This window comes from Panthera leo, chromosome E3, assembly GCF_018350215.1.
Source record: "Panthera leo isolate Ple1 chromosome E3, P.leo_Ple1_pat1.1, whole genome shotgun sequence".
NCBI lineage: Eukaryota > Metazoa > Chordata > Mammalia > Carnivora > Felidae > Panthera > Panthera leo.
In genome coordinates this window covers 13662786-13686913 of record NC_056694.1, presented here as the reverse complement: position 1 = coordinate 13686913, position 24128 = coordinate 13662786, and the positions used below count along the sequence as shown (strand labels likewise).

General features: G+C 47.2%; 1 protein-coding gene and 1 non-coding gene across 5 annotated transcripts in view; one reads left to right on the top strand and one right to left on the bottom strand.

Moving 5' to 3' along the window:
• The window catches only part of AUTS2 (activator of transcription and developmental regulator AUTS2), a 1111391-nt gene that overhangs the window by 22761 nt on the left and 1064502 nt on the right, over window positions 1–24128 (bottom strand). For 2 of the 4 annotated variants that reach the window (XM_042921091.1, XM_042921093.1), the window contains exons 7-9: window positions 4884–5355; window positions 2948–3201; window positions 1670–1911 (exon numbers count right to left, since the gene is read on the bottom strand). In XM_042921091.1, the coding sequence (XP_042777025.1) occupies window positions 1670–1911; window positions 2948–3201; window positions 4884–5355 (968 nt within the window). The remainder of the gene's footprint in view (window positions 1–1669; window positions 1912–2947; window positions 3202–4883; window positions 5356–24128) is intronic. The other 2 variants (XM_042921092.1, XM_042921094.1) reach the window with 1 other exon arrangement.
• Window positions 16206–16297, top strand: TRNAT-CGU. The gene is given in 2 exon segments: window positions 16206–16242; window positions 16250–16297. It is a non-coding gene; the product is annotated as a tRNA-Thr (tRNA).

The following is a 24128-nucleotide window of genomic DNA, read 5'->3' as shown; positions in this document are numbered from 1 at the left end:
TGTTCACGGCTTCGGCGGAGGCAGCCCTGAGCGAGCTTCTCCGCCGTTAATTAGGCTGTCAACAGACTCCACGACCTCGTTGTACGTGAGAAACCGTTCTTGACTCCTGAGTCCCTCCGACAAGACAGGGGAAACCAAAGTGAAAACCCAGACGGTGCATTGCGGTCCTGGCCACACCGGAGAGTCATTTCGGTCTACATTTAGAGACTGGCATAAACCAGACCTTGAAACTGGAGAAAAGGGGCAATTATTCAGATACATCAAAGAGAAGCGAGCATTTGGTCTGATTTATCCAGAGAGTTCCCTCCATTTCCATCTTCCTTGTGGCTGAAGAACTGTATGTTCAGCCACCTGCTGAAACGTATTAGACCCAAATATAAAGGAATCTGGGAGAGGTCTTGGAACTTTTCTTTTGAGCAGAAAAGAGTATCCCACCGCTTCCTCTAAATAACGTCAACGTCCTGGTGCTACAACCCCCCCTTAGTAAGATTTGATTTAACAGCCCACTCAGGCTGCCATAAACTCTTTCCCCAAATATTAAGCCCTTAAAAAACATAACTGTTGGGAAGGACAACAATTCATCCAGAAAAAAAAGATACAGGATTTACTATAGGAAAACATTTTGGTCCCAAGGCCTCATCTCTAATGTTCTCCTAAATAAAATTTATAAGATAAGCTTTAAAATTCCATCTTTAAAAACATTAAGTAGAACAAAATGGGAGGGGGAGGGAGGAGAGGACGCAAAGTTTGGTGAAGGGCGCACCTCTTAAAATCACGGAATTCAAATCTATTCTCGCCATGCCAACACTAACTGCCTTCAAATCAAGTATTTCCTTAAATATGAAAAATTAAGTCAGTAAAACACTCTAATCCTCACTGTGGCAGACAGGGCTCTATCTCAGAATACTTAGCACCCTAATATGGGACTGTTCACTACAGTTTGTAAGTTAAAAAAGAAAAACAAATCCCAGGTGGCTCATCCAGCAAGGGCCAGCCCCGGGTCAAGACCGAGATCGTGTCCTTGGCAATGGCAGCTCTCATCACGGGGCCGACTTCTGCCCCTGTGGGTGCATCACTCCCTGGCCACTTGCCGACAGAGCAGGATGCCAGACTTGGGCACCGTCTTATGAAATACAAAAAATATAACCCCCGCCCCCAACAAAACAGGCTTGGGGAGCCCCCTGAAAGAGCAGGGGGTAACGGATACAGTCCAGATCTTCTGACGGCTCTCTCCCCTCCTCGGCCCTCCTCCTGACTCCCAGTATTCTATGAGCATCTGTTTGCTATTATGACTTGGTGCGAAGCACCGACAGATACATTTTTACACCTGGTGGCGACCCCCCCAAGATGCTCAAGAAGGCACAACTGCCCTTGAAGAAGTTAACTACCGACACTGGCTGGGACTGCTTGGAGGGCATCTAAAATACCCTCCCCTCCGCCCACGCGCACACGCAGTGCTGGACAGAACTTGCTAGAAAGAGGCTCCTGCCTCGGGCCCCGGGTCAGCGCTGCCCGGAGCAGGGCGCACTCCCTTCTCTCCAGCCAAGACGGACGAGGCCAAAGGAGGCCCCTAAGTGGCCAGCGCTCCCCACCCGGTCTCCTGTGCCCCGACGGCCCATTCCGCCCCGGCGTGCTGCACAAAAGAGAGTCGTGCTCTACTTATCCTCACATTTCTGCCTGGGGTACGCACCATGGGAGGTGCTGGCGTCGGCATGATGGCGGTGGGGGGGATGGCGTGGGGGAACGGCGTGAAGGTGTGCTGGTGCGTGTGCTGGTGCGTGTGCTGGTGCTGGTGCTGGTGCTGGTGGAACTCGGTCCGCAGGTAGGGCGGAGGGCCCAGGGAAGCCCCGCGGTCAGCACTCTGAGAGGCCAGAAAGCGTGTGTTCAGTTCCTGTCGCAAGATGTCTTGCTCTGGAAAAGAAGGAAAGGGAGAGGGTGATGCTTCCCCCCCCACCCCCAGTGGTATCCTTTGGATAAGGACACCCGAGGCCCTGACCAGAGAGGTCGGCGGGGCCGAGGGCACCCCCGAGGGCCCCTGTGCCCCCCGGATGGAAGGGAACAACCAACCAGAGGATCCTGACGCCCAGTCACAATGGGATTGCGTTCTTCCAGCCCCTAGGCTTTCGGGGACAAGGCTCCAGGCCGAACAGCCAGAGGTCAGTTTTTGGCTCTGTGACTGCCAGCTCAGGGAGCCTGGGCGTGGCGGGGGGTGGGGATATCACCCACCTGGGTCTCAGCTCCCTCATCTACCACAGGGGGACAATATTGATGGTTCAAGGAATTAACATCGTCGAGTGCGCACTGATCTCTGTTAACCTGGCTGTGTTCCCATGCCCTCGTCTTCAAGGGGGAATGTCTGCCATGGTGGGTCAGCACGACTACAGGGGCCCAAACTTGGGATACCAGCCTGGTCAATACAGGTGAGGAGAGAAGAAGCCAGTATCTAAGGCTGGATTTTGTTAACACTTAAAACTCTGGGATACCTTGGAGCGAAAAGCGCATCCTCCCCTCCCAAGAACGCAGAAGGCCCTACTCCTTGAAAACAACCCCCTTAAACCAGGATGGAATTTAAAGAGACTGGAACAGAACAGTCGCGGGCCTGGTGAAGTTTCCGTCCCTCGAATGGGATGACCGGGCGTATGTAATCCGTGTTCTACCACGTAGCGCGTGGCCTTATTTGGAAGAGCCTCTGGACTTCCAACCAGCTGGCTCCCCTTTGGCTGTGTCCGAGCCTCCTGGGCTGCGCTAGGTGGGTAGGGGGCGGCGTGTATTTCTGCCAAACCTCAGCCCACGAAGGACCGACCGGAGGCGGGTTACAAGAGTCTCTATAATAAAGCAGCAACTGCTCAGTCAATAAGACCTAGCCATGAAGGACACACAGGCAGCGGTGAGGCCCCAAGTGTGGGAGACGGGAGGGCAGGTGGGCGAGGTCGGCCCCCCCTCCTACCTGAGTAAGTGCTTCCGGCCGGGTGTCCGGGGACCTGCAGACTCCCCGAAGTCAGAGGTGGTGGCGGAGGCAGAGCCGTGGGAGGGGCGAACATATTGGGGTGATGTGAGTGTGCGGGGGGCTGGAGGGTGGGTGTGAAGCTGTGCAAGGGGCTGTGGTTGGGCAGTGACAGGGGGAACGGGGAGGCCGAAGGGTGGTGAGAGATGTGAGGCGGGGCGGGCTGAGTCTTTGCTGGGGTGCTGCTTCTGCTACTGCTGTCGGAGTGACCAAAAAAAAAAAGGAAGGAAGGAAAAAAGAGGTAAGCAATTTATTTTCTTAAAAAAAAAAAAAAAATCCTATCTCACTGCCCAAAGCCGTGCAATGCTTTCTCCTGCTCCTTCTTCTTTATAGACCCTCCCTCATGCCCACAAGAAGCCTCTGCTAAAATCATAACCACAGGGGCGCCTGGGTGGCTCAGTGGGTTGAACGTCTGACTCTTGGTTTCGGCTCAGGTCATGAGCTCATGGTTTGTGGGATCGAGCCCCGCATTGGGCTCTGCACTGAGGGCACAGAGCCTCCTGGGATTCTCTCTCTCCTTCTCTCTTTCCCCTGCTTATGCTCTCCCCCCCTCTCTCTCAGCGGTGAACACTTGGTGACCCGATGGCGGCCGGAAACTCACGTCGGCTCCCCCTCTGTGGCCAGATTCTCACCTCTGCCCCTAGAAACCCTGCGCCTTCTGTCCGTCCTCCACTAGCCACATTTCCTCCACTTTACAAAGATGGACGAGAACAATGGCCTGAGCTCACCCTGTCTGACTGCTGCCCCTTGATGAAGAAGCACAGATAGCAAGGTGAACCAGGGAGCCCCTCATCACCGCTGTGGTCTGGAGGGCCACAGAAATGAACCCTGGCAAAGGCAGTTTCCTTCCCCTGTCCTAGACAGGAAAACAGCCCGCCCCAGAACCCCCCTCGGTCACGTCACAAGGAAAGCAAAGCCCTACTAGGTTAGAATTACAACCTCCGGGGCAAGCGAGGGTGGGCCACGCTTGGCCCCACACCCGGGTTTCTGTCTCCCTTTCCTCCGCGGTTCCTCCACTGAGCTACTCTGAAAACTTTCCTTTGTAGCTTGGCAAAGACAAGGCAGGAGAGCCTGGATCGCCACACGGGAGCTTCTCTGTCTCCTGTCCAGCTAGCTTCTCCTACGCCCCTCTGACCCACCTTGGAAGAAGTACGTCGTAACGGGAAAACCTCAGCCGGAGTCCCCTGGTCCCCATCTTCCTGACTCTGGAGTTGCAGCACATCCTCTCATGGGGGCAAATCCCTCCCTTCTAACAATCTCCTAACACTGGGGGCGCCTGGGTGGCTCAGTCGGTTAAGCCTCTGACTTCGGCTCAAGTCACGATCTCATAGTTTGTGGGTTCGAGCCCCACGTCGGGCTCTGTGCTGACAGCTCAGAATCTGGAGCCCGCTTCGGATTCTGTGTCTCCCTCTCTCTCTCTGCCCCTCCCCTGCATGTGCTCTCTCTCTCTCTCTCTCACACAAAACTAAATGTTAAAAAAATTTTTTTTAAATCTCATAACGCTGGGTGCTGGTAGGTTTCCCCTCGTGGCCTCTCTCCAGGACAGGGTGGGGAGCTCCCCTCTACACTGTCTTATGCACACTCCCTTCCCTTCCTGCCTTTGCCCCCCCCCCCCCCCCCCCCCGCCAGGAGTCTCTGCAGCTGTTTTAGTTCTTCCCAACGTCCTCTCTCCCCAACCCAGGCCAACCTGCCCTCTCCCAAGAGCCCCGAGCCTCGCGGGGCCCTCTCCTTGTCCCCTGGTCTCTGCCTCCCGGGGAACAGTGTCAGTGTTTGCAATGTCCTTGGGAACCCCTTCCCCACCCCTGCCTGCCGGTCCCGAAGAAGATGGCAAAAGTCAGGCCAAAAAAAAACAACAACAACAAAAAAGCAGGTTGCTCACCTTAAGCTGTTGAGGCTTAAGCTACTGCTGTTGTAGGCGGACAATGGCTGGGTGAGGCTCTGGGATGAGGGATGGGCCTGCACAGGCGGGAGACTCTGGTGGAGCAGCTGGGTGGGGGACTGTGGCCTCGGCGGCCTCTGCACCGGAGGCTGAGGGGCGGGCTGAAGCTGGGCCTCTGGGGGCGCCTGTGGTGGCTGTGTGCTTGGACGCGGGGGCTGAGGCGGGGCCTCTGTGCGCCGCACCAGGTCGGGGTCTGGAGAAGGAGCTCGGGGCTGGGGTTCCGCCTGGGGTTGGGGTAGCGGCTGGGGGACCTGAGGGCAGGGGTCTTTAAGCACCACGGGCTCAAAGATGGGCTCTTTGCAACAGTCCTGGCTCTTCTCCTGGCTTCTCTCTAGACCGGATATCTTGGGGACAATCGGCCCTGCATCCTGGCTGTCATGTTCGGGCAGTGTGCCGACACCTAACTCCGGATCTGTGCGGGGTGGGGGGAGAGCAAAGACAAAACCACAGGTAATGACACGTGAGTGTGAAACGAGGAGCCGAAAGCCAAGTCCAAGCCCGGATTCCGGGTCGCACGGTCTCAATGACGCGGGATGGCCCAGGGCCGCCTCCTGGCTTCCTGTCCTCACGTTACCACGTGCGGGACACGAGCACACCGTGAACACGGAAAGACGGGCCGGCCGGAGGAGGCTGCATTCCAGAAAGCAGCCTAGGCCACCAGGGTCTGAAAGTGGATGTCTTCCTTAGTCTTGACAAAACCTTTCATGCAGTAAAATTAAGAAACAATAGCCGGCAAGTTGATCTCTCCCTTTTAAAACCCATACAGTTCTTGAATATACAAAAGAGCGGTGTTTTCAAACAGCAAGTGAAGCAAATGTTATCGAACCACCCACAGATGTTCCTTCTTGGCCTTGCGTCTTCCCCCTTCCCATTCTGACCGATGAGACACACTTGACATTTACAGAAATAATTTTTTGTTTGGCAAGTGCTAAACTGTGGTCAAACGGCGGGCCTCCTCGTGCTCGCCAAGTGATCCTGGCAACGTCTGAGATCCAAGGTGCAAACATGAATTCAAGTCAATTTACAGTCAGCTATACAAAGCCAGACCTTTTAAAGGGTCCCCCACGCCCCCGGCCACCGGAAGGGTGCAGTGCTGAACGAGGAGGCAAAATTCCTGTTATGAATTTAAAAGGTATGCGCTCCTCTCCAAGGCCCCAGACATCTATGCCACATCTCACAGAGTGTTTATTTGATCACCGCATAAGCCAAACTCCATAAAATCCTCTAACAGAAGAGTGAAAGACAAATACGACATTAAATAGAAAGAAACGTCCCTAGTGATGAGTTATGCTTTTGTACACATCGGGGAGGGGGGGCAGGGAATGACCCTTCTCACTACTTTGTGCTAAAAAAGCCATCGTTTTATTGTCACACAGCTCAGAAACAGGGAGAGAACCGATTACGATACTCTCTGAAATGAGGATGTGTTCCAGGCATTCCAAAATAAACTACTCTGGGCCCCCAGCTTTTTCTTCCAATCTCACTGGATCGAGTGTGGAAAGTATTCTTAACGGTCCTATCAATTTCTGTGGATGTCCTCTTAGGTACACACACTTGCCTCTTTCTCCCCTGGAATTTGCAACAAAGTGACCCGTTATTTTAAACGTTCTTTTGGTAAAAAAAAAAAAAAAAAAAAAAAGATCAAGCGTATAACATGCACAAAAGCAGAAGCAAACTGGGTTTATAAACAAAGCACATTTTGGGGCTAATGTGACCCTGGCTATCTTTACAACTGCACGGGCAGCGTGCAAAGAAAGTCCCCTCTTGGCACGTTTCAGCCACCAAAGGATAAAGCATCCAATAAGACCTCGGTGAAAAGTAATTCTAGACTCCTGGCATCCCACTCACACATATTTCCATCCAGTGCTGTCCTTCAGAGCCCTTCTGGGAAGATTTTTGCTAACGATAAGCTGAAATTTTATGAATTCCACAAACTTGAGAGCTGAGACAGAACATCAAGATTCTTTTTTTTTTTTTTTAATTTTTTAAGTGTTTTTATTTATTTCTGAGACAGAGAGAGACAGAGCATGAGCAGGGGAGGGGCAGAGAGAGAGGGAGACACAGAATCGGAAGCAGGCTCCAGGCTCTGAGCTGTCAGCACAGAGCCCGACGCGGGGCTCGAACTCACAAACCGCGAGATCATGACCTGAGCCGAAGTCGGACGCCCAACCGACTGAGCCACCCAGGCACCCCATCAAGATTCTTGATGTGGACAGGCCCCGTTCAGCCCGAACTCCTAAATAAGGAGAGAAGATCCTTTACCTCCATTCACACCTAGGGGCTCTGGTTGGGCTTTGCTTTCAATGTTTTTTCTATCATTTCCACAGCAAGAAATTACACGAGCTCACTGAAATACACCGGCTTCCTACAACGCAAGCTGGTTAGTTAGGTCCACGGCACAAGCACTACCACCCCAGACATCCTAACGGGACACGGTCTAAGAGATTTTCCTCAGTGAGAAGTTCTGGATGCATAAGCAAGGGTTCTTCCCACTCTGACACTCCCGACGGCTAATTAGGATCATTATGCTTGCTATAACGGCAGGAACACATTTCTCTCCTTTTGAAGTGCTTTGTTCTCTCCAGGCTGGGAAGGTGAAGGAGAAATACATAAATGTTTTCCATCTCATTAAATTTAAATTCAAATCCATGTTCCCCCGCCCCAAATCAGTGTCCAAACGAAGTTTCTCTCTGACATAAAAGAAAGTTTCATTCTTCCAAGGGACACCACCCAGAGAACATCGTTTCGATTTTCCTTATGCCGGTAAGGAAGCACATTAGAAACACATAGATAAGTGCTTCGTCTATGTAGCTTGACTATATTTATCTCCTTGTTCTTTATTTAATGAGCCTCTAGAATGAGGACAACACAGCCAAGTTGGCAGGGGGCGTGGCGCAGCCTTGGGCTTGCTTCCCAAGGCTCTGTAAAGACAAAGGGGGTTGGCTTTCGTGTCTCCTCTGTTGCCCCCTTGTCACTGTCGGTTAGTACCAACCTAGACACAGCTAGAGTTAGGGGGGCGGGGAGCAGACTGGATCACCATCCCGGACAACCAGAGGGGGGTGCACAGGAATGCCGAAATCTCCCTAGTGAGCCCTGCAAATTCCTACGGGGCTATGATGAATGACTCCGGGAACCCAGAAGCCCAGAATTTCAGTGTGAGACCAGAATCTGGGAAAACCATGCACTTGAAGGTGCATACAAATGACCTGCACACCTGATTAAAATGCCAGTTTGGACTCAGGAATTCTGGGATGGGGCTCCAGAGTCTCCCTTTCTATTTCCCAGGTGATACTACTGAGCCTTGGCTCTTTCTGTGAGTAGCAAGGATCTTATTATCCAATCCTCTCCGATTAGATGGCGAATGAGCCCCGAGAAGTTGGGGAATGCACTTGATGGAGGTCACCTGGCTGTTTAATGAATCAGAGGGCTTTTGTTCTAGTCCTCACTCTTGCCACCATTAATTGCTTTTTCTCTGATTTACGCGTTGCTGCCCCCTCCGAAACAAAAATCCTGAACAAAGCAGGTAATGGTAAAATCCAAGAGTCCATTACAATATTTGGTACAGAGAGACAGTGCGGAGGGGCAGGAAAGCTAGGAAAGGGTAGGAAAGAGTTGCTAGAACACTTGGACTTCAGCTAAACCTGAAAGCGATCATCAGTCCGCCGATGCAACCCAGAAGCAAGAGTGGCAGGTTAGAAGGCTGGTAAGAACTCGGGGGCTGAGACAGTTTTACGACTCCCCATTTACATGAGTCTCTTGAGGCACAGATTAGGCGTCATGCATTTTTGTGGCTAATCGGTAATGCATTTCCTCTTCCTTTCAATTATTCAATAAATGTATCTTCCCAGTTAAGCTTTTCCATCTTGACAGTCAATTTGTCTTACTGTGCTTCTCCAAAATTGGCATGAACACATTAAAAAAAAAAATCATTTTGTATTGCTCTGTGTGCTCTGAGTTTGCCAAAGGATGAAATTTGCTGAGGTTGAAAGAAATAAGAATGTGCAAATGGACCAGTCTTATTTACAAGTGTTACTCATTCCATTTTGGGGTTTTAGAATCGCCCTTCTTGTGATTATAAAAATAACACATCATGCTTATAATAAAATACACGCAAATTAAAATGACACTGCACAGTATACAGTAAAAAGGGTGAATTTACTACATGTAAACTATATCTCAATAAACTTGACTCAGGGGCGCCTGGGTGGCTCAGTCAGGTAAGCGTCTGACTCTTGATTTTTGGCACAGGTCACAATCTCGTGGTTTTGTGAGTTCGAGCCCCTCGTTCGGCTCCGTGCTGAGAGTGAGGCTGCTTGAGATTCTCCCTCTCTCCCTGCCCCTCCCCTGCTCACACCCCTCTTTCTCAAAAATACATAATAAATAAGAAACCTTAAAAAATGTAAAAAAAAATAACCTTGACTCAAACACAATACTTTTTTTTTTTTTTTTTTAAAGATAAGGGCAGATTAGGAAAACTCCTGTTTCCTTTCGATACACATCTGATACAAGTTCCTTGGGGAAAATGGGCCCGCGATTGTACTTTACTAGTAGAATAGAAAGCCCACAACTTCAGTGGAGGGTAATTTGGCAACACTTGGCCAAGAAACTCATGGAATTCTTTTGACTGGAGCCCTATAGACACAATGAAACAACATCGTGGTTTGAATCGCAAATTTGGAAAGAAAGAGGAACTCGGACATTGGTTACGTACAAATCTGGTATATCCACAGTGTGGAAGGTACTACAGCTTGGAAAGGAATCAACTCTGTATATATCACATACGGCATAGTGCTAGCTTCTGTGAAAAACAGAAGAAAAACAATATACATTCATTTTTACTTTATGCATAAAGGAGCTCTGGAGGAGTATCTAAGATACCAGTGACCGTGGTTTCCCGTCTGGGGGCTCAGGCAGGAAAACCAGACATTTCAGGAGCGGGAGGAGGGGGAGATTATTTGACTGCATACATACATATATATTTAAATTTTTGAATCATGTGATCATGTTACCTATTAAAAAAAAAAAACAATTTTTTTTTAAAGTAGGCTCCACACCCCAACCGAGCACAGAGCCCAGCGTGGGTGGGGTTTGAACTCAAGACCCCGAGATCAACATCTGAGCCAGATCAAGAGCCGGACACCTAACCAACTGAGCCACCCAGGTGCCCCTGACCTATTAAAAATTTAAAAAGAAAACTGGTCATGCATTAAAAAAGTCTGAGCGTGAAAAAAAAAAACAAAAAACATAGCAAACAAAACTGAGAATGTGAATAGCGGTATGACCACAAACATGGAGAGTATATTTTCTGTAAGATAAGAAAATATAACGCATGAGTTTATAATAAATTTGAAAATAAGTGGATTTTATGAAAAGATCTCAACTACTAAAACTGACTCAAAAACAAATAAATCTGATCATAAAAGTAAACTGGAAAATGACTCAATGGTCAGCACCTTCCCTTCAACCCAGAAATATGTACCAGGTATATTTGGTGTTATAGACAGTGTGGACTATACCTGTAAGAAACACAATATTCTTGTCATTGAAATGAAAAACTAACAGGGGTGCCTGGGTGGCTCAGTCGGTTAAGCGTCCGACTTCAGCTCAGGTCACGATCTCACAGTCCACGAGCTCAAGCCCCGTTCGAGCCTCGTGTCATGGGCTGTCAGCACAGAGCCTGGAGCCTGTTTCCGATTCCGTGTCTCCCTCTCTCTCTCTGCTCTCCTCCGCTGGCACTGTCTCTCTCTCAAAAATAAACAAACATTAAAAAAATTTTTTAAATTGAAAACCAACAAAAGAAGGAAGAGGCAAAACTATTTACAAAATAATAATAACAGTCTAGCTAGAAAACACAATCAGATGAGAAATGTATGAGAATAAGAGAACTCAGTAAAATATGCAAATAAAAAAACTCCACACACGTTAGTAGCTTTTCTACATACCAGCAATAGTGAACAGAAAGTAAAATTTAAAAATGAGCCCCTTTATAATAACAAAAATCATGTAATACTTGGGGACAAACCTGACAAGAAAATGACAGGGCCCAGAAAGTCTCAGAAATGTACCTCCAAAATGCTTTGAGAAGTTCTATGTTCAAACTTCTATGTTTTATGATGAGAGAGAGAGAGGGAAAGAAAGAAAGAGAGAGAGAGAGGTGGGGAAGAAAGGGGGGGGAAGAAAGAGGAGGGGGAAGAAAGAGAGAGAGAGAGAGGGAAAGAGAGAGAGAGAGAGAGAGAGAGAGAAACAAGTCAAAGCCATGTAAGAGGTGGTTCTCCTTCGAGGATACCCCTAGGGGAGTTCTCAAACTCTGTGGAGTGGGATTGGCTGTCACAGTGGCTGGACAGCACTGGTGGCTCTTAGGGACATGAGAAGGACAAGGCCACACATCTCAGTTCATGTTCTAAAATCCCACTGGACATTTGCACGGCTGAAGAATCTAGAACCCAACTCTGTTTTTGCATATGAACGCAAAATAACTTTTGTATAGTGTTAATACACTGGATTTTCCACGAATGCAACCACTGTATGCCCCTGTGTCTGTGATGTCATGTCTTGTCACGAACAACCCACAGTTAGTTGTTCACCATTTGGGTAAATCACGACACCAATGGTATGGCTAATCCTGGCACTTGAATTATCAAGACCCACGGACCTGTATGAATCTGCTTTTGCAGCAGCCATATTTATACACCATCCCATGTACAGACTCAAACATCTGACCATTTCGTTGTCTTCTAATGTAAATATTTACATACTTAAAATCATGTTACGCTAATAATAACAAATTACTTGCTACTTGTTTCTCCTTTACTTTTCATTAGGGTTTTGTGTGCATTTTTAAATCATGTGTATAGATAAGAATTGGACTATATATTTTGTTCCAGAAAGTAAAAAATAAGAACACATTATGTTTTTTAATTGTTTTTTGTCTTTCTTTTTTTTTTTTAATTTTTTTTTAACGTTTATTTATTTTTGAGACAGAGAGAGACAGAGCATGAATGGGGGAGGGGCAGAGAGAGGGAGACACAGAATCCGAAACAGGCTCCAGGCTCTGAGCTGTCAGCCCAGAGCCCAACGCGGGGCTCGAACTCACGGACCGTGAGATCATGACCTGAGCCGAAGTCAGCCGCTCAACTGACTGAGCCACCCAGGCGCCCCCTTAATTGTTTTTTGAATGTTTGTTTATTTTCGTAGGAGAGAGAGACAGAGTGTGAGCAGGGGAGGGGCAGAGAGAGAGGGAGACACAGAATCGGAAGCAGGCTCCAGGCTCTGAGCTGTCAGCACAGAGCTCGACGTGGGGCTCGAACTCACAAACCGTGAGATCATAACCTGAGCCAAAGTCGGACGCTTAGCTGACTGAGCCACCCAGGTGCCCCTAAATGTTTCTTATATTACACAAAAAGGGCATTGGGAGTGGTAGGGTTGAGATTTGCTGTGTTATGCCCCTGTGATGAACTACTATGTTTCCAGACGTCCAATAACTTACGGCAAAATACGGTGAAGTGCTTCAAAGGGTTGTTGTAAAAATTAAGTTCTTTCCATGAGGTAGAGCACAAACTAAACAATCGGTGTTCCCAAAGCTACAGTTGAAAATCGTTTCATGGAAAACATTTCTTCACAAAATTACTACCAAGTAAAACGAAGGGCACTATCACCAGTATGGACTCTCAAAAATGAAAATTACCTGTATACGTGGGTATACACAGGCACAGAAAAAAAGATTAGAAAGATATACATCAAAATGTTCATCGTAATCCCATCATTCAGAAACAACCACAGCTTTTCATTAAAAAAAAATTTTTTTTTTTTTTAACTTTCCAAAACAAGCTTTCTATAGTAAATATGGACTATTATCGTAAAAGAAAAAAAAAAGAAGGCATTACAGCTGACCCCTGAACAGGATAGGTTTGAACTGCACAGGTCCACATACATGTAGATTTTTTTTTTTAAATATAAATACAGTACAATACCGTGAATGTATTTTCCCTTCCTTATAATCTGCTTAATATTTTCTTTTCTCTGGGCTTAATTTAGTGTAAGAAGACAGTGTCTATAATACATATACAAAATATGTGTTAAACAACGGTTTATGTTACTGGTAAGGCTTCTGGTCAACAGTAGGCTGTTTGTAAAGTGTTTGGGTAGGTAAAGGTTAACAGTGCATTTTTGACTGTGTAGGAGGGGGTGCCAGGGCTCCGAACCCCAGGTGGTTCAAGGGTCAACTATGTACTTTTTTTTAACATTTATTCATGTTTGCGAGAGAGACAGAGAGAGAGAGAGAGAGCATGATCTGAGATCTGAGGAGGGGCAGAGAGAGAGGGGGACACAGAAACTGAAGCAGGCTCCAGCCTCTGAGCTGTCAGCACAGAGCCTGACACGGGGTTAGTGTCCCACAAACCGTGAGATCCTGACCTGAGCTGAAGTCAGACGCTTAACCGACTGAGCCACCCAGGTGCCCTTCAACTGTGTGTTTTTAAATGAGTCCTTTCACGGACAATCTAACTGCACCATCGAAGAAGTCAATTCAGAAAGTGACTTTATTGTAGTCAAACTGCTTTACCCACTAGACAGAATTTTTTTAAAAAAGCTCTTTACCCGGAGGACAGATAAATATTTGCCTTTCAGAAATGGGGATAGGATATGGCCTTCCATCTCCTCGGCAACGTTTCCAACTGGTTCTAACTGGGTGTATTTGGACAGAAAGGAACTGGGGGGATATTGATGATTAAGGAGGAAGAAGAGAAGTGGGAAGAATTCCCCTAAGGCACATTTCTGTGCTTCTTGTCTTCCCATGTCTTTACACCCGATTAGAGAGCCCTATTATGGTGTACTCATGACAAGGTCATTACTGCAGCAAATATGCACAAGCCTTAAAGACAACAAGGAAACTACGTGGGGCACTGGCCATTAGGCAATGTGTCCATCCATCTTTTCAAATGTCTGACCCACAGCACCTAGATACAGGTGTGTCCTATTTTTACGTTATTCTGCCTTCTAGTTAACGGCTCTATTTATTTGTCCAAATGACGGAGCCACCAAGACCTCACCACACAGACGGAGTGAAGACTGCATCCAAATAAGGTGTGGTGGCAGAAGGACCCAGACTTTAAATTAAGGCAGAGTGGAAACATTAATAAATGCTGAAAATGTTCAACATTAGAAAGCCCAGAAACATACGGAAGCGTCCTATTTCTGTGAATCAACACTGAATTATTTCCAGTTACTAGCCATATCCATTCTTCTTGTCTATTCTTTTACCTCAAACAAAACCTCCTCTTAGCAAAGACTGCGTATTTTGTATATACTTATTACAACAAAAGGGTTGATGGGGCGGGTGGGGGAGAGGGGAGAATGGGTGACAGGCATTGAGGAATGAGCACTGGGTGTTGTATGTAAGCGATGCATCACGGGAATCTACCCCCCAAACCAAGAGCACACTGTATACACTGTTTGTTAGCTAACTTGACAATGAATGGTATACATAAAATAAAATAAAATAAAATAAAATAAAATAAAAACAAAAATTGCACTACTGAATTAATTCAGCAATACTCTGAACTCTCCCCAAGTTTTGGATTCTGTCCCCAGAGCTCTGCATTGCAATGGTGTTCTGCAGAAAAGGTCTGCCTCCTCCAAAATACACCTTTCTTTATTTTCCTCCTCTCCGTCTTTTCTTCAAATCATTAAACAGAGACCAGTTTGTTCCATTAGCAGATTCAATTACTCGAACGAATGGAAGGATGACATTCAGCCTCGCAGCTCTTCTGCTCGGTCACTGAAACTGTACAAATAAATTGAGGAAAACCCACTGTTTGTTCAAGGCAAATTAATTTTCAAACACTGCAAGAGTGGGAGATCAGGGGAATGGTGGGTGCTTGGCAGGGCTCAGAGAGATTCCATTTTGTGCTTGTCATTTTGTGTAAACATTAATTACCATCTGGGAGGCTAAGCTGTGGGCTGAAGTCTGTATCGCAAACCTCCGAGGGCCTCCAGGGCTCCCGGTAAAAGCAAAATCCTAAACAGGAAAAAATAGCCGTTGTATCTGCCAAAACACCAGCAAGCCCACTGGGAAAGCTGTGTGGGGACCAGCAGGTTAGAGGCTGACATCATCAGACAAGCTACTTTGGCTATCACCTAGGTTCCAAGATTAACCTACGACAGGCACTGAAGAAAAATCGACAGACTACAGGTCAATGTACTCAAACCTATTTCAAGTTTATTCCTCGTAAGCCTCGCACCACGAAAAGCATCCACCCTTAAGCGTACGCCCGTGTTTCTTTCTGATGCCTTAAGGCCAAAAATCTGCCTTCAGCCTTGAATGTGCAGACTGCAGCCCACTAGGATGGCTTCTGCCTACAGAATGATGTGGCCTTGAAGGTCAACCTGGGCTTGCACTGTATTTCTTTTGCAGTCTCTTAGCAAATCGGAGCAAAGGCGAACTGTTTCTCCTCCAAAAGGAGGAGAAAAGTAGACTGTGATCTGTCGGGGGTAGAGACGGGGGCATCAAAAAGTCTTGAAAAAACCCTAGAGTGTCAATGTCATATATATAATTGGCTTTTCTCACTTCATACAAAGAAAAGACTAGTGTCCCTTCGTGTGCCTAGCCCTGTGCTCGGCCCTGAGGCTACAAAGACGAACGAGAGACGGCCCCAGACTTCCAGGAGCTGGTGTAGAACAGGTACTGAGGGAAAAGTATGGAAGTGGCAGGAAACCTTCGGCCTTCTAGGTCAGTGTCTGTTATCTGTGAGGTTCAGAGATAAGCTTAGCTAATCAGAGCTAATGAAGATCTCTATATACCTTATCGATTTGGAGTTATTGATGGTAGGGCACTTTTATCCCACTGTATGGCCCCAAGGATCAGTCTTAGGCCCAAAGCAACTGAACGGACGCCATGTGCGGGCCTGATGGGAGAGTCAAGGTATCGAAGGATAAAATCTCCAATCACGTCAGCACCCTGGAAAAACTCCAAGTATTAGTTTCAGAGAAAGCCCAAGCTTTTGCACTTTGGCCTCAAAGACAGATCCCCATTATTCTTCCTTGGGTCCTCCAGCCGGCCTCCATATTCATCACCTGGACAAGATCACCTCCTGCTTGCTTTCCATCCCCCGTGCCTCTCTGCCTCTGCCCTCCAGCGGCTGGGTCTCAGTCGCCTGGCCTGTCCTCATCAGCCCTGTCTGGCTGTGGACCGGGTGCCCCCACACGACACTGGGCATGTTCACACACACAGGCACAGCCACCTTTAAAACCAGTGCCCACTCTGGCGCCTGGGTGGCTCAGTCGGTTGAGCATCCGACTCGTAATTCCATTTCGGGTTGTGATCTCGCGGTTCGTGGGTTCGAGCCCCATCTTGGGCTCCGCACTGAACAGCGCAGAGCCTGCTTGGGATTTTCTCTCTACTTGTCTCTCTGCCCCTCCCCAGGTCATACAAACACATTCTCTCTCTCTCTCTCTCAAAAGAAATTAATAAACTTCAATAAAAATAAAATAAGATTAAATGTTTTTTAAAAAAAGCAAAAAAAGAAAAAGAAAAAGAAAAACCTAACAAGATACTTCTGGGTTCTAACAAGGGAAAGTTCTAAAAGGACTTTCAACCCCAGGTCTGTATTCATGCAACACAGCCTGCCTGCTCTCCATAAACAGCAAATCTAAGGAACAAGGCTCTCACCCTAACAAAAGCCACAGCACACATTCCTTAGACTGGAGGACAACAAGGAGCCCATTTGCTTATTTTGGAAGTTCTCCAGGAGGTGGGACCAAAGCACTGAAAACGAATTACAACTTTAGGTGTTTGGTTTGAGAAACAGTCTTCCTGGTACCTAATCATCCTATCTTTCACACGCAGAACAATCAAGTGAGGCTGTGAGGGAGAAGCAAAGAATGTGGCAAGACAGCCCTCCCCCAACATTTTCATTGCTAAGGAAAGTGAGGACTCCAAAGCTGTCAAGCTTACAGATCTGTTTGCAGACGTGACACCTTCCTCCACACCTTCCTCCTATACCGTGGCTTGCTGCTAACTTCTAACGTCTTCGCCTGAGGGTTTCCCGTCCACAGTCAGAGGGGCAATAATCGTGAGGCTAATCTGATCCTGGTCACCTTCTGAGGCTTTGGTGTATCACGTCCTTGGCATTTGGTCTTTTACTGGAATAAGCAACCTTTCTTGGATCTGTACATGTCTGTGGTATTAACACGTTCATGATATGGGGCCAGGGAATGAGACATGTGGCCAGTAACATTCACGCTCTAAGAGGTCAGTGTGCCCGTCAAGGTTGGCAAAGGTTGGCTTGTAGGGTTTAAACCTTATTTTCAACACTCTGAATTCTACCAAAGATGATTTTCTCAAGGACAAAGGTAAAAAGCCACCAGTACCAAAGACGTACTGAAATTTTATCAATCACTCTAACTTCTTGCTTTGCACACTGTGACCCGTTTTACCTGACTTCAGGCACAGATTAGACAATCACTGGGACCCTGAGTAAAGAGGCTGGGATGGGGGGTATGAGGACGGGAAGTTAGAATTTCCCTCCGGTGAGTCGAGTCTATCCTAGGTTTTTCTCAGCTCCCTGGCCCTACATACAAATACACCCCGGCCCCGTTTCTTCTTAACCTTCTGCAACGCAGGGATGACGTAAGTTCCAGTCAACACTGGCTTATTCTCTCACTGCTTCAGAGTCTGCAACTACAATGCACACTTCATCCTTCTAGAACGTGAGTGTCACCTGCATCATCCAACATCCCTCCATCTACTTCTTTTCCCTCAAAACCACCTTCTCCTCAGGGTCCAGGTATCAGAGAGAAGGTCTCAGGTTACCCTAGTATGCAGGAGTGAAGCGAACCTTTGTGATTCCTCAGAGTGGCGAGGAAGTTTTTCTGTTCTGGAGAGAAGGGAGGAGGGGATCACAGATGCAAGGCGGGTGGACCACTCTGGCCCCTGCTGTGCCCTGAGAGCTGCAGAGGAAGAGGGGGAGGTTCATTCCCACGGGCACGATCAGGGCCCTCAGGTCTCGGTCACGCTGCTGTCACTCGGTGAGTAGCAGAGGAGGAGGCTCTTCCTTCAAAGCTTCTTCAAATATCCTAAAACCAATGTTTCTGCAGTGCACTGTGGGAAAACTCCAAGAGCCACTCCCATCCTGTTCTCAGCAGGTCACTGCAAGAAGTGGGTTTTGCCTTGGGAAATAGCGTGCATTCATTTGGCAAGGAAAGTTCCGTCAGCTTTCAGACATGCCCGCCCGTACTCCTGAGGACAGATGATGAATCTCCCCAAGTCTGTTCAAACAACCTGCTGTGGCCCATGGGACCTGGGTGTTGCCAAACGCCGGCAATCTGTCTGACTAGCTTATGGGTGAGCACCACAGATGCCTCTAGAATGAATCTGTGCGAGTTGCTTGTTTGTGCCTGATATCATAGAGCCTGTGATTGTTTAAAGGAGAGAGATCAGGGAAGAGAGGACTCTTGACAGTTTCTCTAAGGCACTTTTGGCTTTCTGGTCCCAAACCATCCACCCCCTCATACTATGATTCCAGGGTGTTCTGCAACCTCGCTATTCCAAGTGTGGCCCCCAGATCAGCAACGTTAGCATCACCTAGATCTTGTCATGGAGTTCAATTTGCAGCCCCCGTCCATACGCAAGCTCAAGTTTGCAAAGCACTGTTCCACAGACTACTGGGAAAGCTTCAGCCGGCACCGTTGCCGAGGGATGCCATCCACAAGGTCACCAGTCTTTCAGTGTCTCCCCCTCCCAAAGGCCACTGTTGGAAATTACTTCTTCCATTCCTTCCCGGGTGGGTTCTCTACCAGCATGTAGGCTGCTGGAGGGGCGGGGTGGTGGGAGACGATTAGAAGCTGCCTCTGGTACCGGACGTAGTCGTGAAAGCTCTTGTGAATTCAACAACAGCGAGCTCTTATTCGTGGTGATTATTTCCCATCCTGGCTCCATGCACATTCACCACGTAGAACGGGGAGTTACAGAGTCTTGCCTGTAAGCACGGCCGTGAGGCACCTTCAAGGCCCTGATGACTGTCCCATGGAAGAGGAAGCAGACCTTCTGCGAATGACGTCACGGGCAGAGCTAAGACCAAAGGATGTGTATTGCAGAGCAAACCTTCTACCTGTGATGGCCTCAGCTGCCATAGGGGAACAAGCTAATGTTCTAATTGGCTCTTCGCTGGGCATGGCAAGGGAGCACTCATGTCAAGAATGACCATGACAAAAACTCTGAGGAGTTAGTTGTGGAACGGAGACTGGACTACATGACTTCTGAGATCCCATGAGTTCCCTAACAAGCCGCTGGTAGCATGCCCCTGGGAAGAACAGAATCATTTGTGTACTTTCCTTTCTCCCGTTCCAGAACTCAGTCTTCTCAAAAATTTCACCTGTAGGTTAACAAACACTATGCACTTGATTTGTACGGATTTTGACACACGCCACATCTTAAGTTATAAACTAAGGATCCCTACACCAAAGAGTTTTCTTAAGGAGCAGAAGGAGAAAATCTGCTTATTCCCCGCCATGACTTTTGTGAAGCTGAAAGAGGTTTTTAAAACTGGGGTGTGTGTTTGTGTGGGGGTGTATGGGAGGGGGGGTGTTGCTCTGTTCCCTATATTTGAAATATTTTATCTTTTTTAGGGAACATATCTACCAATCCTTACAGTGATTTTCTATAAACCATCCATGTTTTATATCCTCAATTTTCATCATTTTATATCCTCATGTTTTCATCATCCTCAATTTATCCTAGAAAGAGGAAACATGTTCAGATACGAAATTTGAAGCGCCGGGTTGATAAGGCAGTCCAGGAAGGCAGTGAGGAGGACACGGCCATCGGCCTTTTAGAAACTACCTACCCGTGGGGCTCCACAGAGGAATGGCTAGCGCTCTGGACTCCGAAACTACCTGTCTGCTTGACTTGCCTCTCAAATCTGAAATGCTACAACCACTCTCCAGAAATAAACCGTGGGAAGTTGTAATAACTGTCCTCGGGAACTGGAGTCAGTGGCCAAAAAACCGTAGTGTTGCCTCCCACTTCCAACTATAATCCCGGAAGGCAAATGTCCCAAGTGGAGGCTTGCAACTTGGGCTGTCGCAATGGCTTCCACCCTCCTGCAATTACCTGAACTTTACCTTCAGAAATGTCTTCAAACCGGAATAGCAAAAGGCAAAACACGGCATCCGTTTTGTTTCTTTTCCAAATTCCCCAAGACCGCGTGCACCTGACCGTCCCACCATCATCCGTGGCTCAATGTGACTAAAATCGAGTCTATCCCTGCCTCCTTCCACTCTGGCTCCCCCCGTACCCACCATCAAAGCTCAGAGTCATAGCACTTATCTATTTGCAGTCCCCCTTAACTTATCCCTAAATATTAATAATTCGGGTGTGAATTATTGCTTCCGAGGCCATTTAACACAAAGGAACCAACGGTTACAGAATCTGCTGCTCCCCAGCAGCCCGAGTGAGCCTTTGAGATATAAACCAGACCATGCGGTCATGTCAATCCGGTTTGAAACCCTCCAATGGCTTCTCCCCATACGTAGAATAAAGCCCCAGCTCCTCTCCATGGCCCTCTGTTGTACTCTTGCTCTGTTCCGGATAAGCACCCAGGATTTCCGTCTCCCGCTCTGTCCCCTCTACACACATACAGGTGCTTCTGAATTCTGCCTTTCGAAGCCCTGTTTTAGTCAAATGACCTTGCTAAACCTTCTCCAGGCACCAGAGCCCCTGGCCCCCCCCGCCTCCCACCCCAACCCTCTGAAGAACTTCTAGAGACTAAATGCCCAGGGAACTTACTAGGCATTTACTCTACTGGTGTTTTAGTACGTGTGACTAGTTTCAGAGAGGAGGAGGGACCGCTTAAAATCTGTGCCTTCATTTCAATCCCAAACACAATGCCTTCCATATATAGTGAGTACTTGGCAAATATTTGATTTCTGTAGCCACATAATAATCAATTTACAAAATCTAAGTAAGTTTCTTTATATCTGCAATTCAAAAAGAAAAAAAAAACCGCTATAATGAGAAAAATACTCAATAAACAATTACACATTAAGCCAGAAAAATCATGTCTCTTTGGAGTCATTTCCATAATTGAACATTATACTGCAATAAAATAATAGTATATAACACAAGCAAATGTAAAATAATTGGAAGCTATTATGAAGTTTAAGCATCCATTTTTGATATATAATAAAACTAATGTTCTATTTTGAATCATAAAAGATTCTAATAGTTTTGGGTTTTTTTTTTTTCCTATAACAAAACAAAAGCAGGGCAATCCAAAGCACATCATGTTAAAGGAGGAATATCTTAATAATCGAAGGTAGGTAAAGCCTCTTTAGGAATATGCTTGGGGAGTCTGGGTGGCTCAGTCAGTTAAGTGTCTCTCTCTCTCTTTTTTTTAAGGTTTATTTTTTATTTTTGAGAGCAAGAGAGCACAAGCAGGGGAGAGGGCAGAGTGAGGGAGACACAGAATCCGAAGCAGGCTCCAGACTCTGAGCTGTCAGCACAGAGCCCGATGCAGGGCTTGAACTCCCGAACTGTGATATTGGGACCTGAGCCCAAGTTGGACGCTTGACTGACTGAGCCATCCACTGTTGATCTCATTTCAGGGTCTTGACCTCAGGGTTGTGAGTTCAAGCCCTGCACTGGAGCCTACTTAAAAAAAAAAAAAAAAAAAAGGAATATGCTTGTGGTCTGCATGCTGTCTACAGACTTTATGAGTACAAATACACAGTTTTATGTGTATTGAGAAAATGTGAAAATGTACATGGCTTCACTTGGGGACTAGTCATAGGGAGGTGTCAGAGGATTTTTATTTTTCACCTTTTATCGTATTTACACTTGCATCAGAACACGGTTTAAATCCACAAAGGTGATACAGAGTCAAGTAACTGTGCAATGGGCCTAATATACTCAATATGAGAAAACCAAAGCAAAAAACCTTTTCAAAATTAGCTAAACAGAACTGCTAAGAACTACATAGACAAATCACCCAGCAATGAAACATCAAGCACCAATAAATGCCGGTAAGAATGCTGCAATCATGGGGTCCAAAGTACATGGGGTTGAAGGGGGACAGGGTTTTGTCCTGGAAATCCCTATGATGGCAAACACACACACACACACACACACACACCCCAAAACTGAAACAAGGGGGATAAGATGAAGGTTTATAGAATAAAGTCTTCTACAACAAGGCAAGGGGTAAGAGTTAATTTCTTAAGCTGCAAAAAACCCCCTGCGGATTGAAAATACAATTGTTGAATCACCCTTTTCTTGAGGAAACGCATCGCTGCAGCGGAACACGAAGGAAGAGGAAAAGACAGCAAGACCCGTTTTGCCAAATCAACTCAAGAACACTTAGAAGGGTAACCTGAAAGAAATTCTTCGCGTCCCCAGCTCGTTCACCCGACCTCAAGTACCGTTGAAATCTGAGATCTCGATTCTGTCGGAGGTAAAAGGTCCTCCCAAAGGAGAAAATCACCACTCGGAAGATTGCTGCCCGGTGATGATTCCCGCGGGCACCCCAGGCACTTGAACTGAACAAAGACACAAGGACATCTCAGAGCCTAAATGACAGCGTCTCCCAGTTCGTGGGGCTGTTCGCACTCTGCAACAGTCTTTCCCCAGCTCGTCCGCTGCTGCACCCAAGCGCCCAGCTCGGTCCGACAAGGGCACGCCCCCAGCAGCACGTGGAACTTCACCGCTACTCCCTGTGCTCACAGAGGCCACGTTGGCCGACGGAACTGAAATGTGCCCGTTTGAAGATTTCCTCCTTGTTCAGGTGCCAAGGAAGGCTTTCAATCAATCTGAAAGCAGAACTGAAGGCCATTCTTAAGTCCTGACCTTGAAGATGGGAGGACTGGCTTAGAAAGAGCAAGATAAAACAGAGGGCACTGGGCGAATGTCCCCAGACTGGAAATGTGCTGGCCCACAACCTAGTCCGCTCTGCCAGAGACAAATGCTGGAAGTCATTCACCCCTGGAGTCTATTTTTAACCGCCGACACTGGTCAGTGTTTCTTTAGACCTTGATTTACTCAGATCTGTAAACTGCTTTATTTTAACCACCATGCTTAATGCACCTGATTCCAGGTGAAACTGGGGGTTTTCAAAGCATTGGGTCTAGAATTCAAATATCCCCTGAGAATGCCTACCTCCCAGGTTTAAAACAAAACTTACCTCCAAAAAGTGAGAATTTAAAACTGCTTTGCAAACAGGGCTCAAAATACACTGGTTTATTTCCTCTCCTATAGGAAAGGCGGGGACGCGAAGAATTTCTTTCAGGTTACCCTTCTAAGCGTTCTTGAGTTGATTTGGCAAAACGTGTCTTGCTGTCTTTTCCTCTTCCTTCGTGTTCCGCTGCAGCGATGCGTTTCCTCGAGAATGATCATTCCCCCACACTTTTAACCATTCCCTCCTGCTTTCTTCAAGTGCCACCCCGTATCTTTGGTTCAATTTCTTGTACACTAGAAATGACCAAGTCAGGCAAAGTGGCCAAGGCCAACGGGCCTGCGGGGCCCTTGCTAAGACTATGATTTCCACACAAAGGTGCGCTTCGGACACAATTTTCCAGCCAGTCAGTCAGTGTTGGGGACTGGGGGGAACAGATATAAACAAAATAAAACCCATCAACTGGAAAAAGAAAGCGTGTCCTGCCTAGAGGCAATGAAATCTTAATCCTCTGTAATGCACCACAAATTCCACAAACATAACCAGGGATGTGTTTCCTTCAAAACCCCAGATCAATTCACGGCAAATGCTTAAATCTTTTTGAGTACAAAGAAACACAGTTTTCCGTCTGCCCTAACAAAGACATGTAATTATAGAGCGTGCGGTCTGAAGAAGACACAACTTGGTGAGCTTGTGCAGTGCCAGATTTTATAGGTAAACACTAATGAAACAATGGGAAGTGTGTTTATGAATAGCAACTCCATGAATAAATGGACAGGCTGAAATAATGTAAGTTCAGTTTAGACTTCTCCCCTAAATGAATGGAACTTACATCTGCCTTATGACACGCTTTGGCGAGGAGAGGCAGTAAATATATTAACAGTTCAGAAATCGACTGGATTCACGTTCTGGCTTTGTCGCTCATTGGCCCAGAACTTTGAGGAAATCACTTCACCTCTTAGAGCCTTGGTTTCCTCATCTGAACTGAATAGAAGCCTGGGCCTCCTGATTTCTGGGGTTCTTT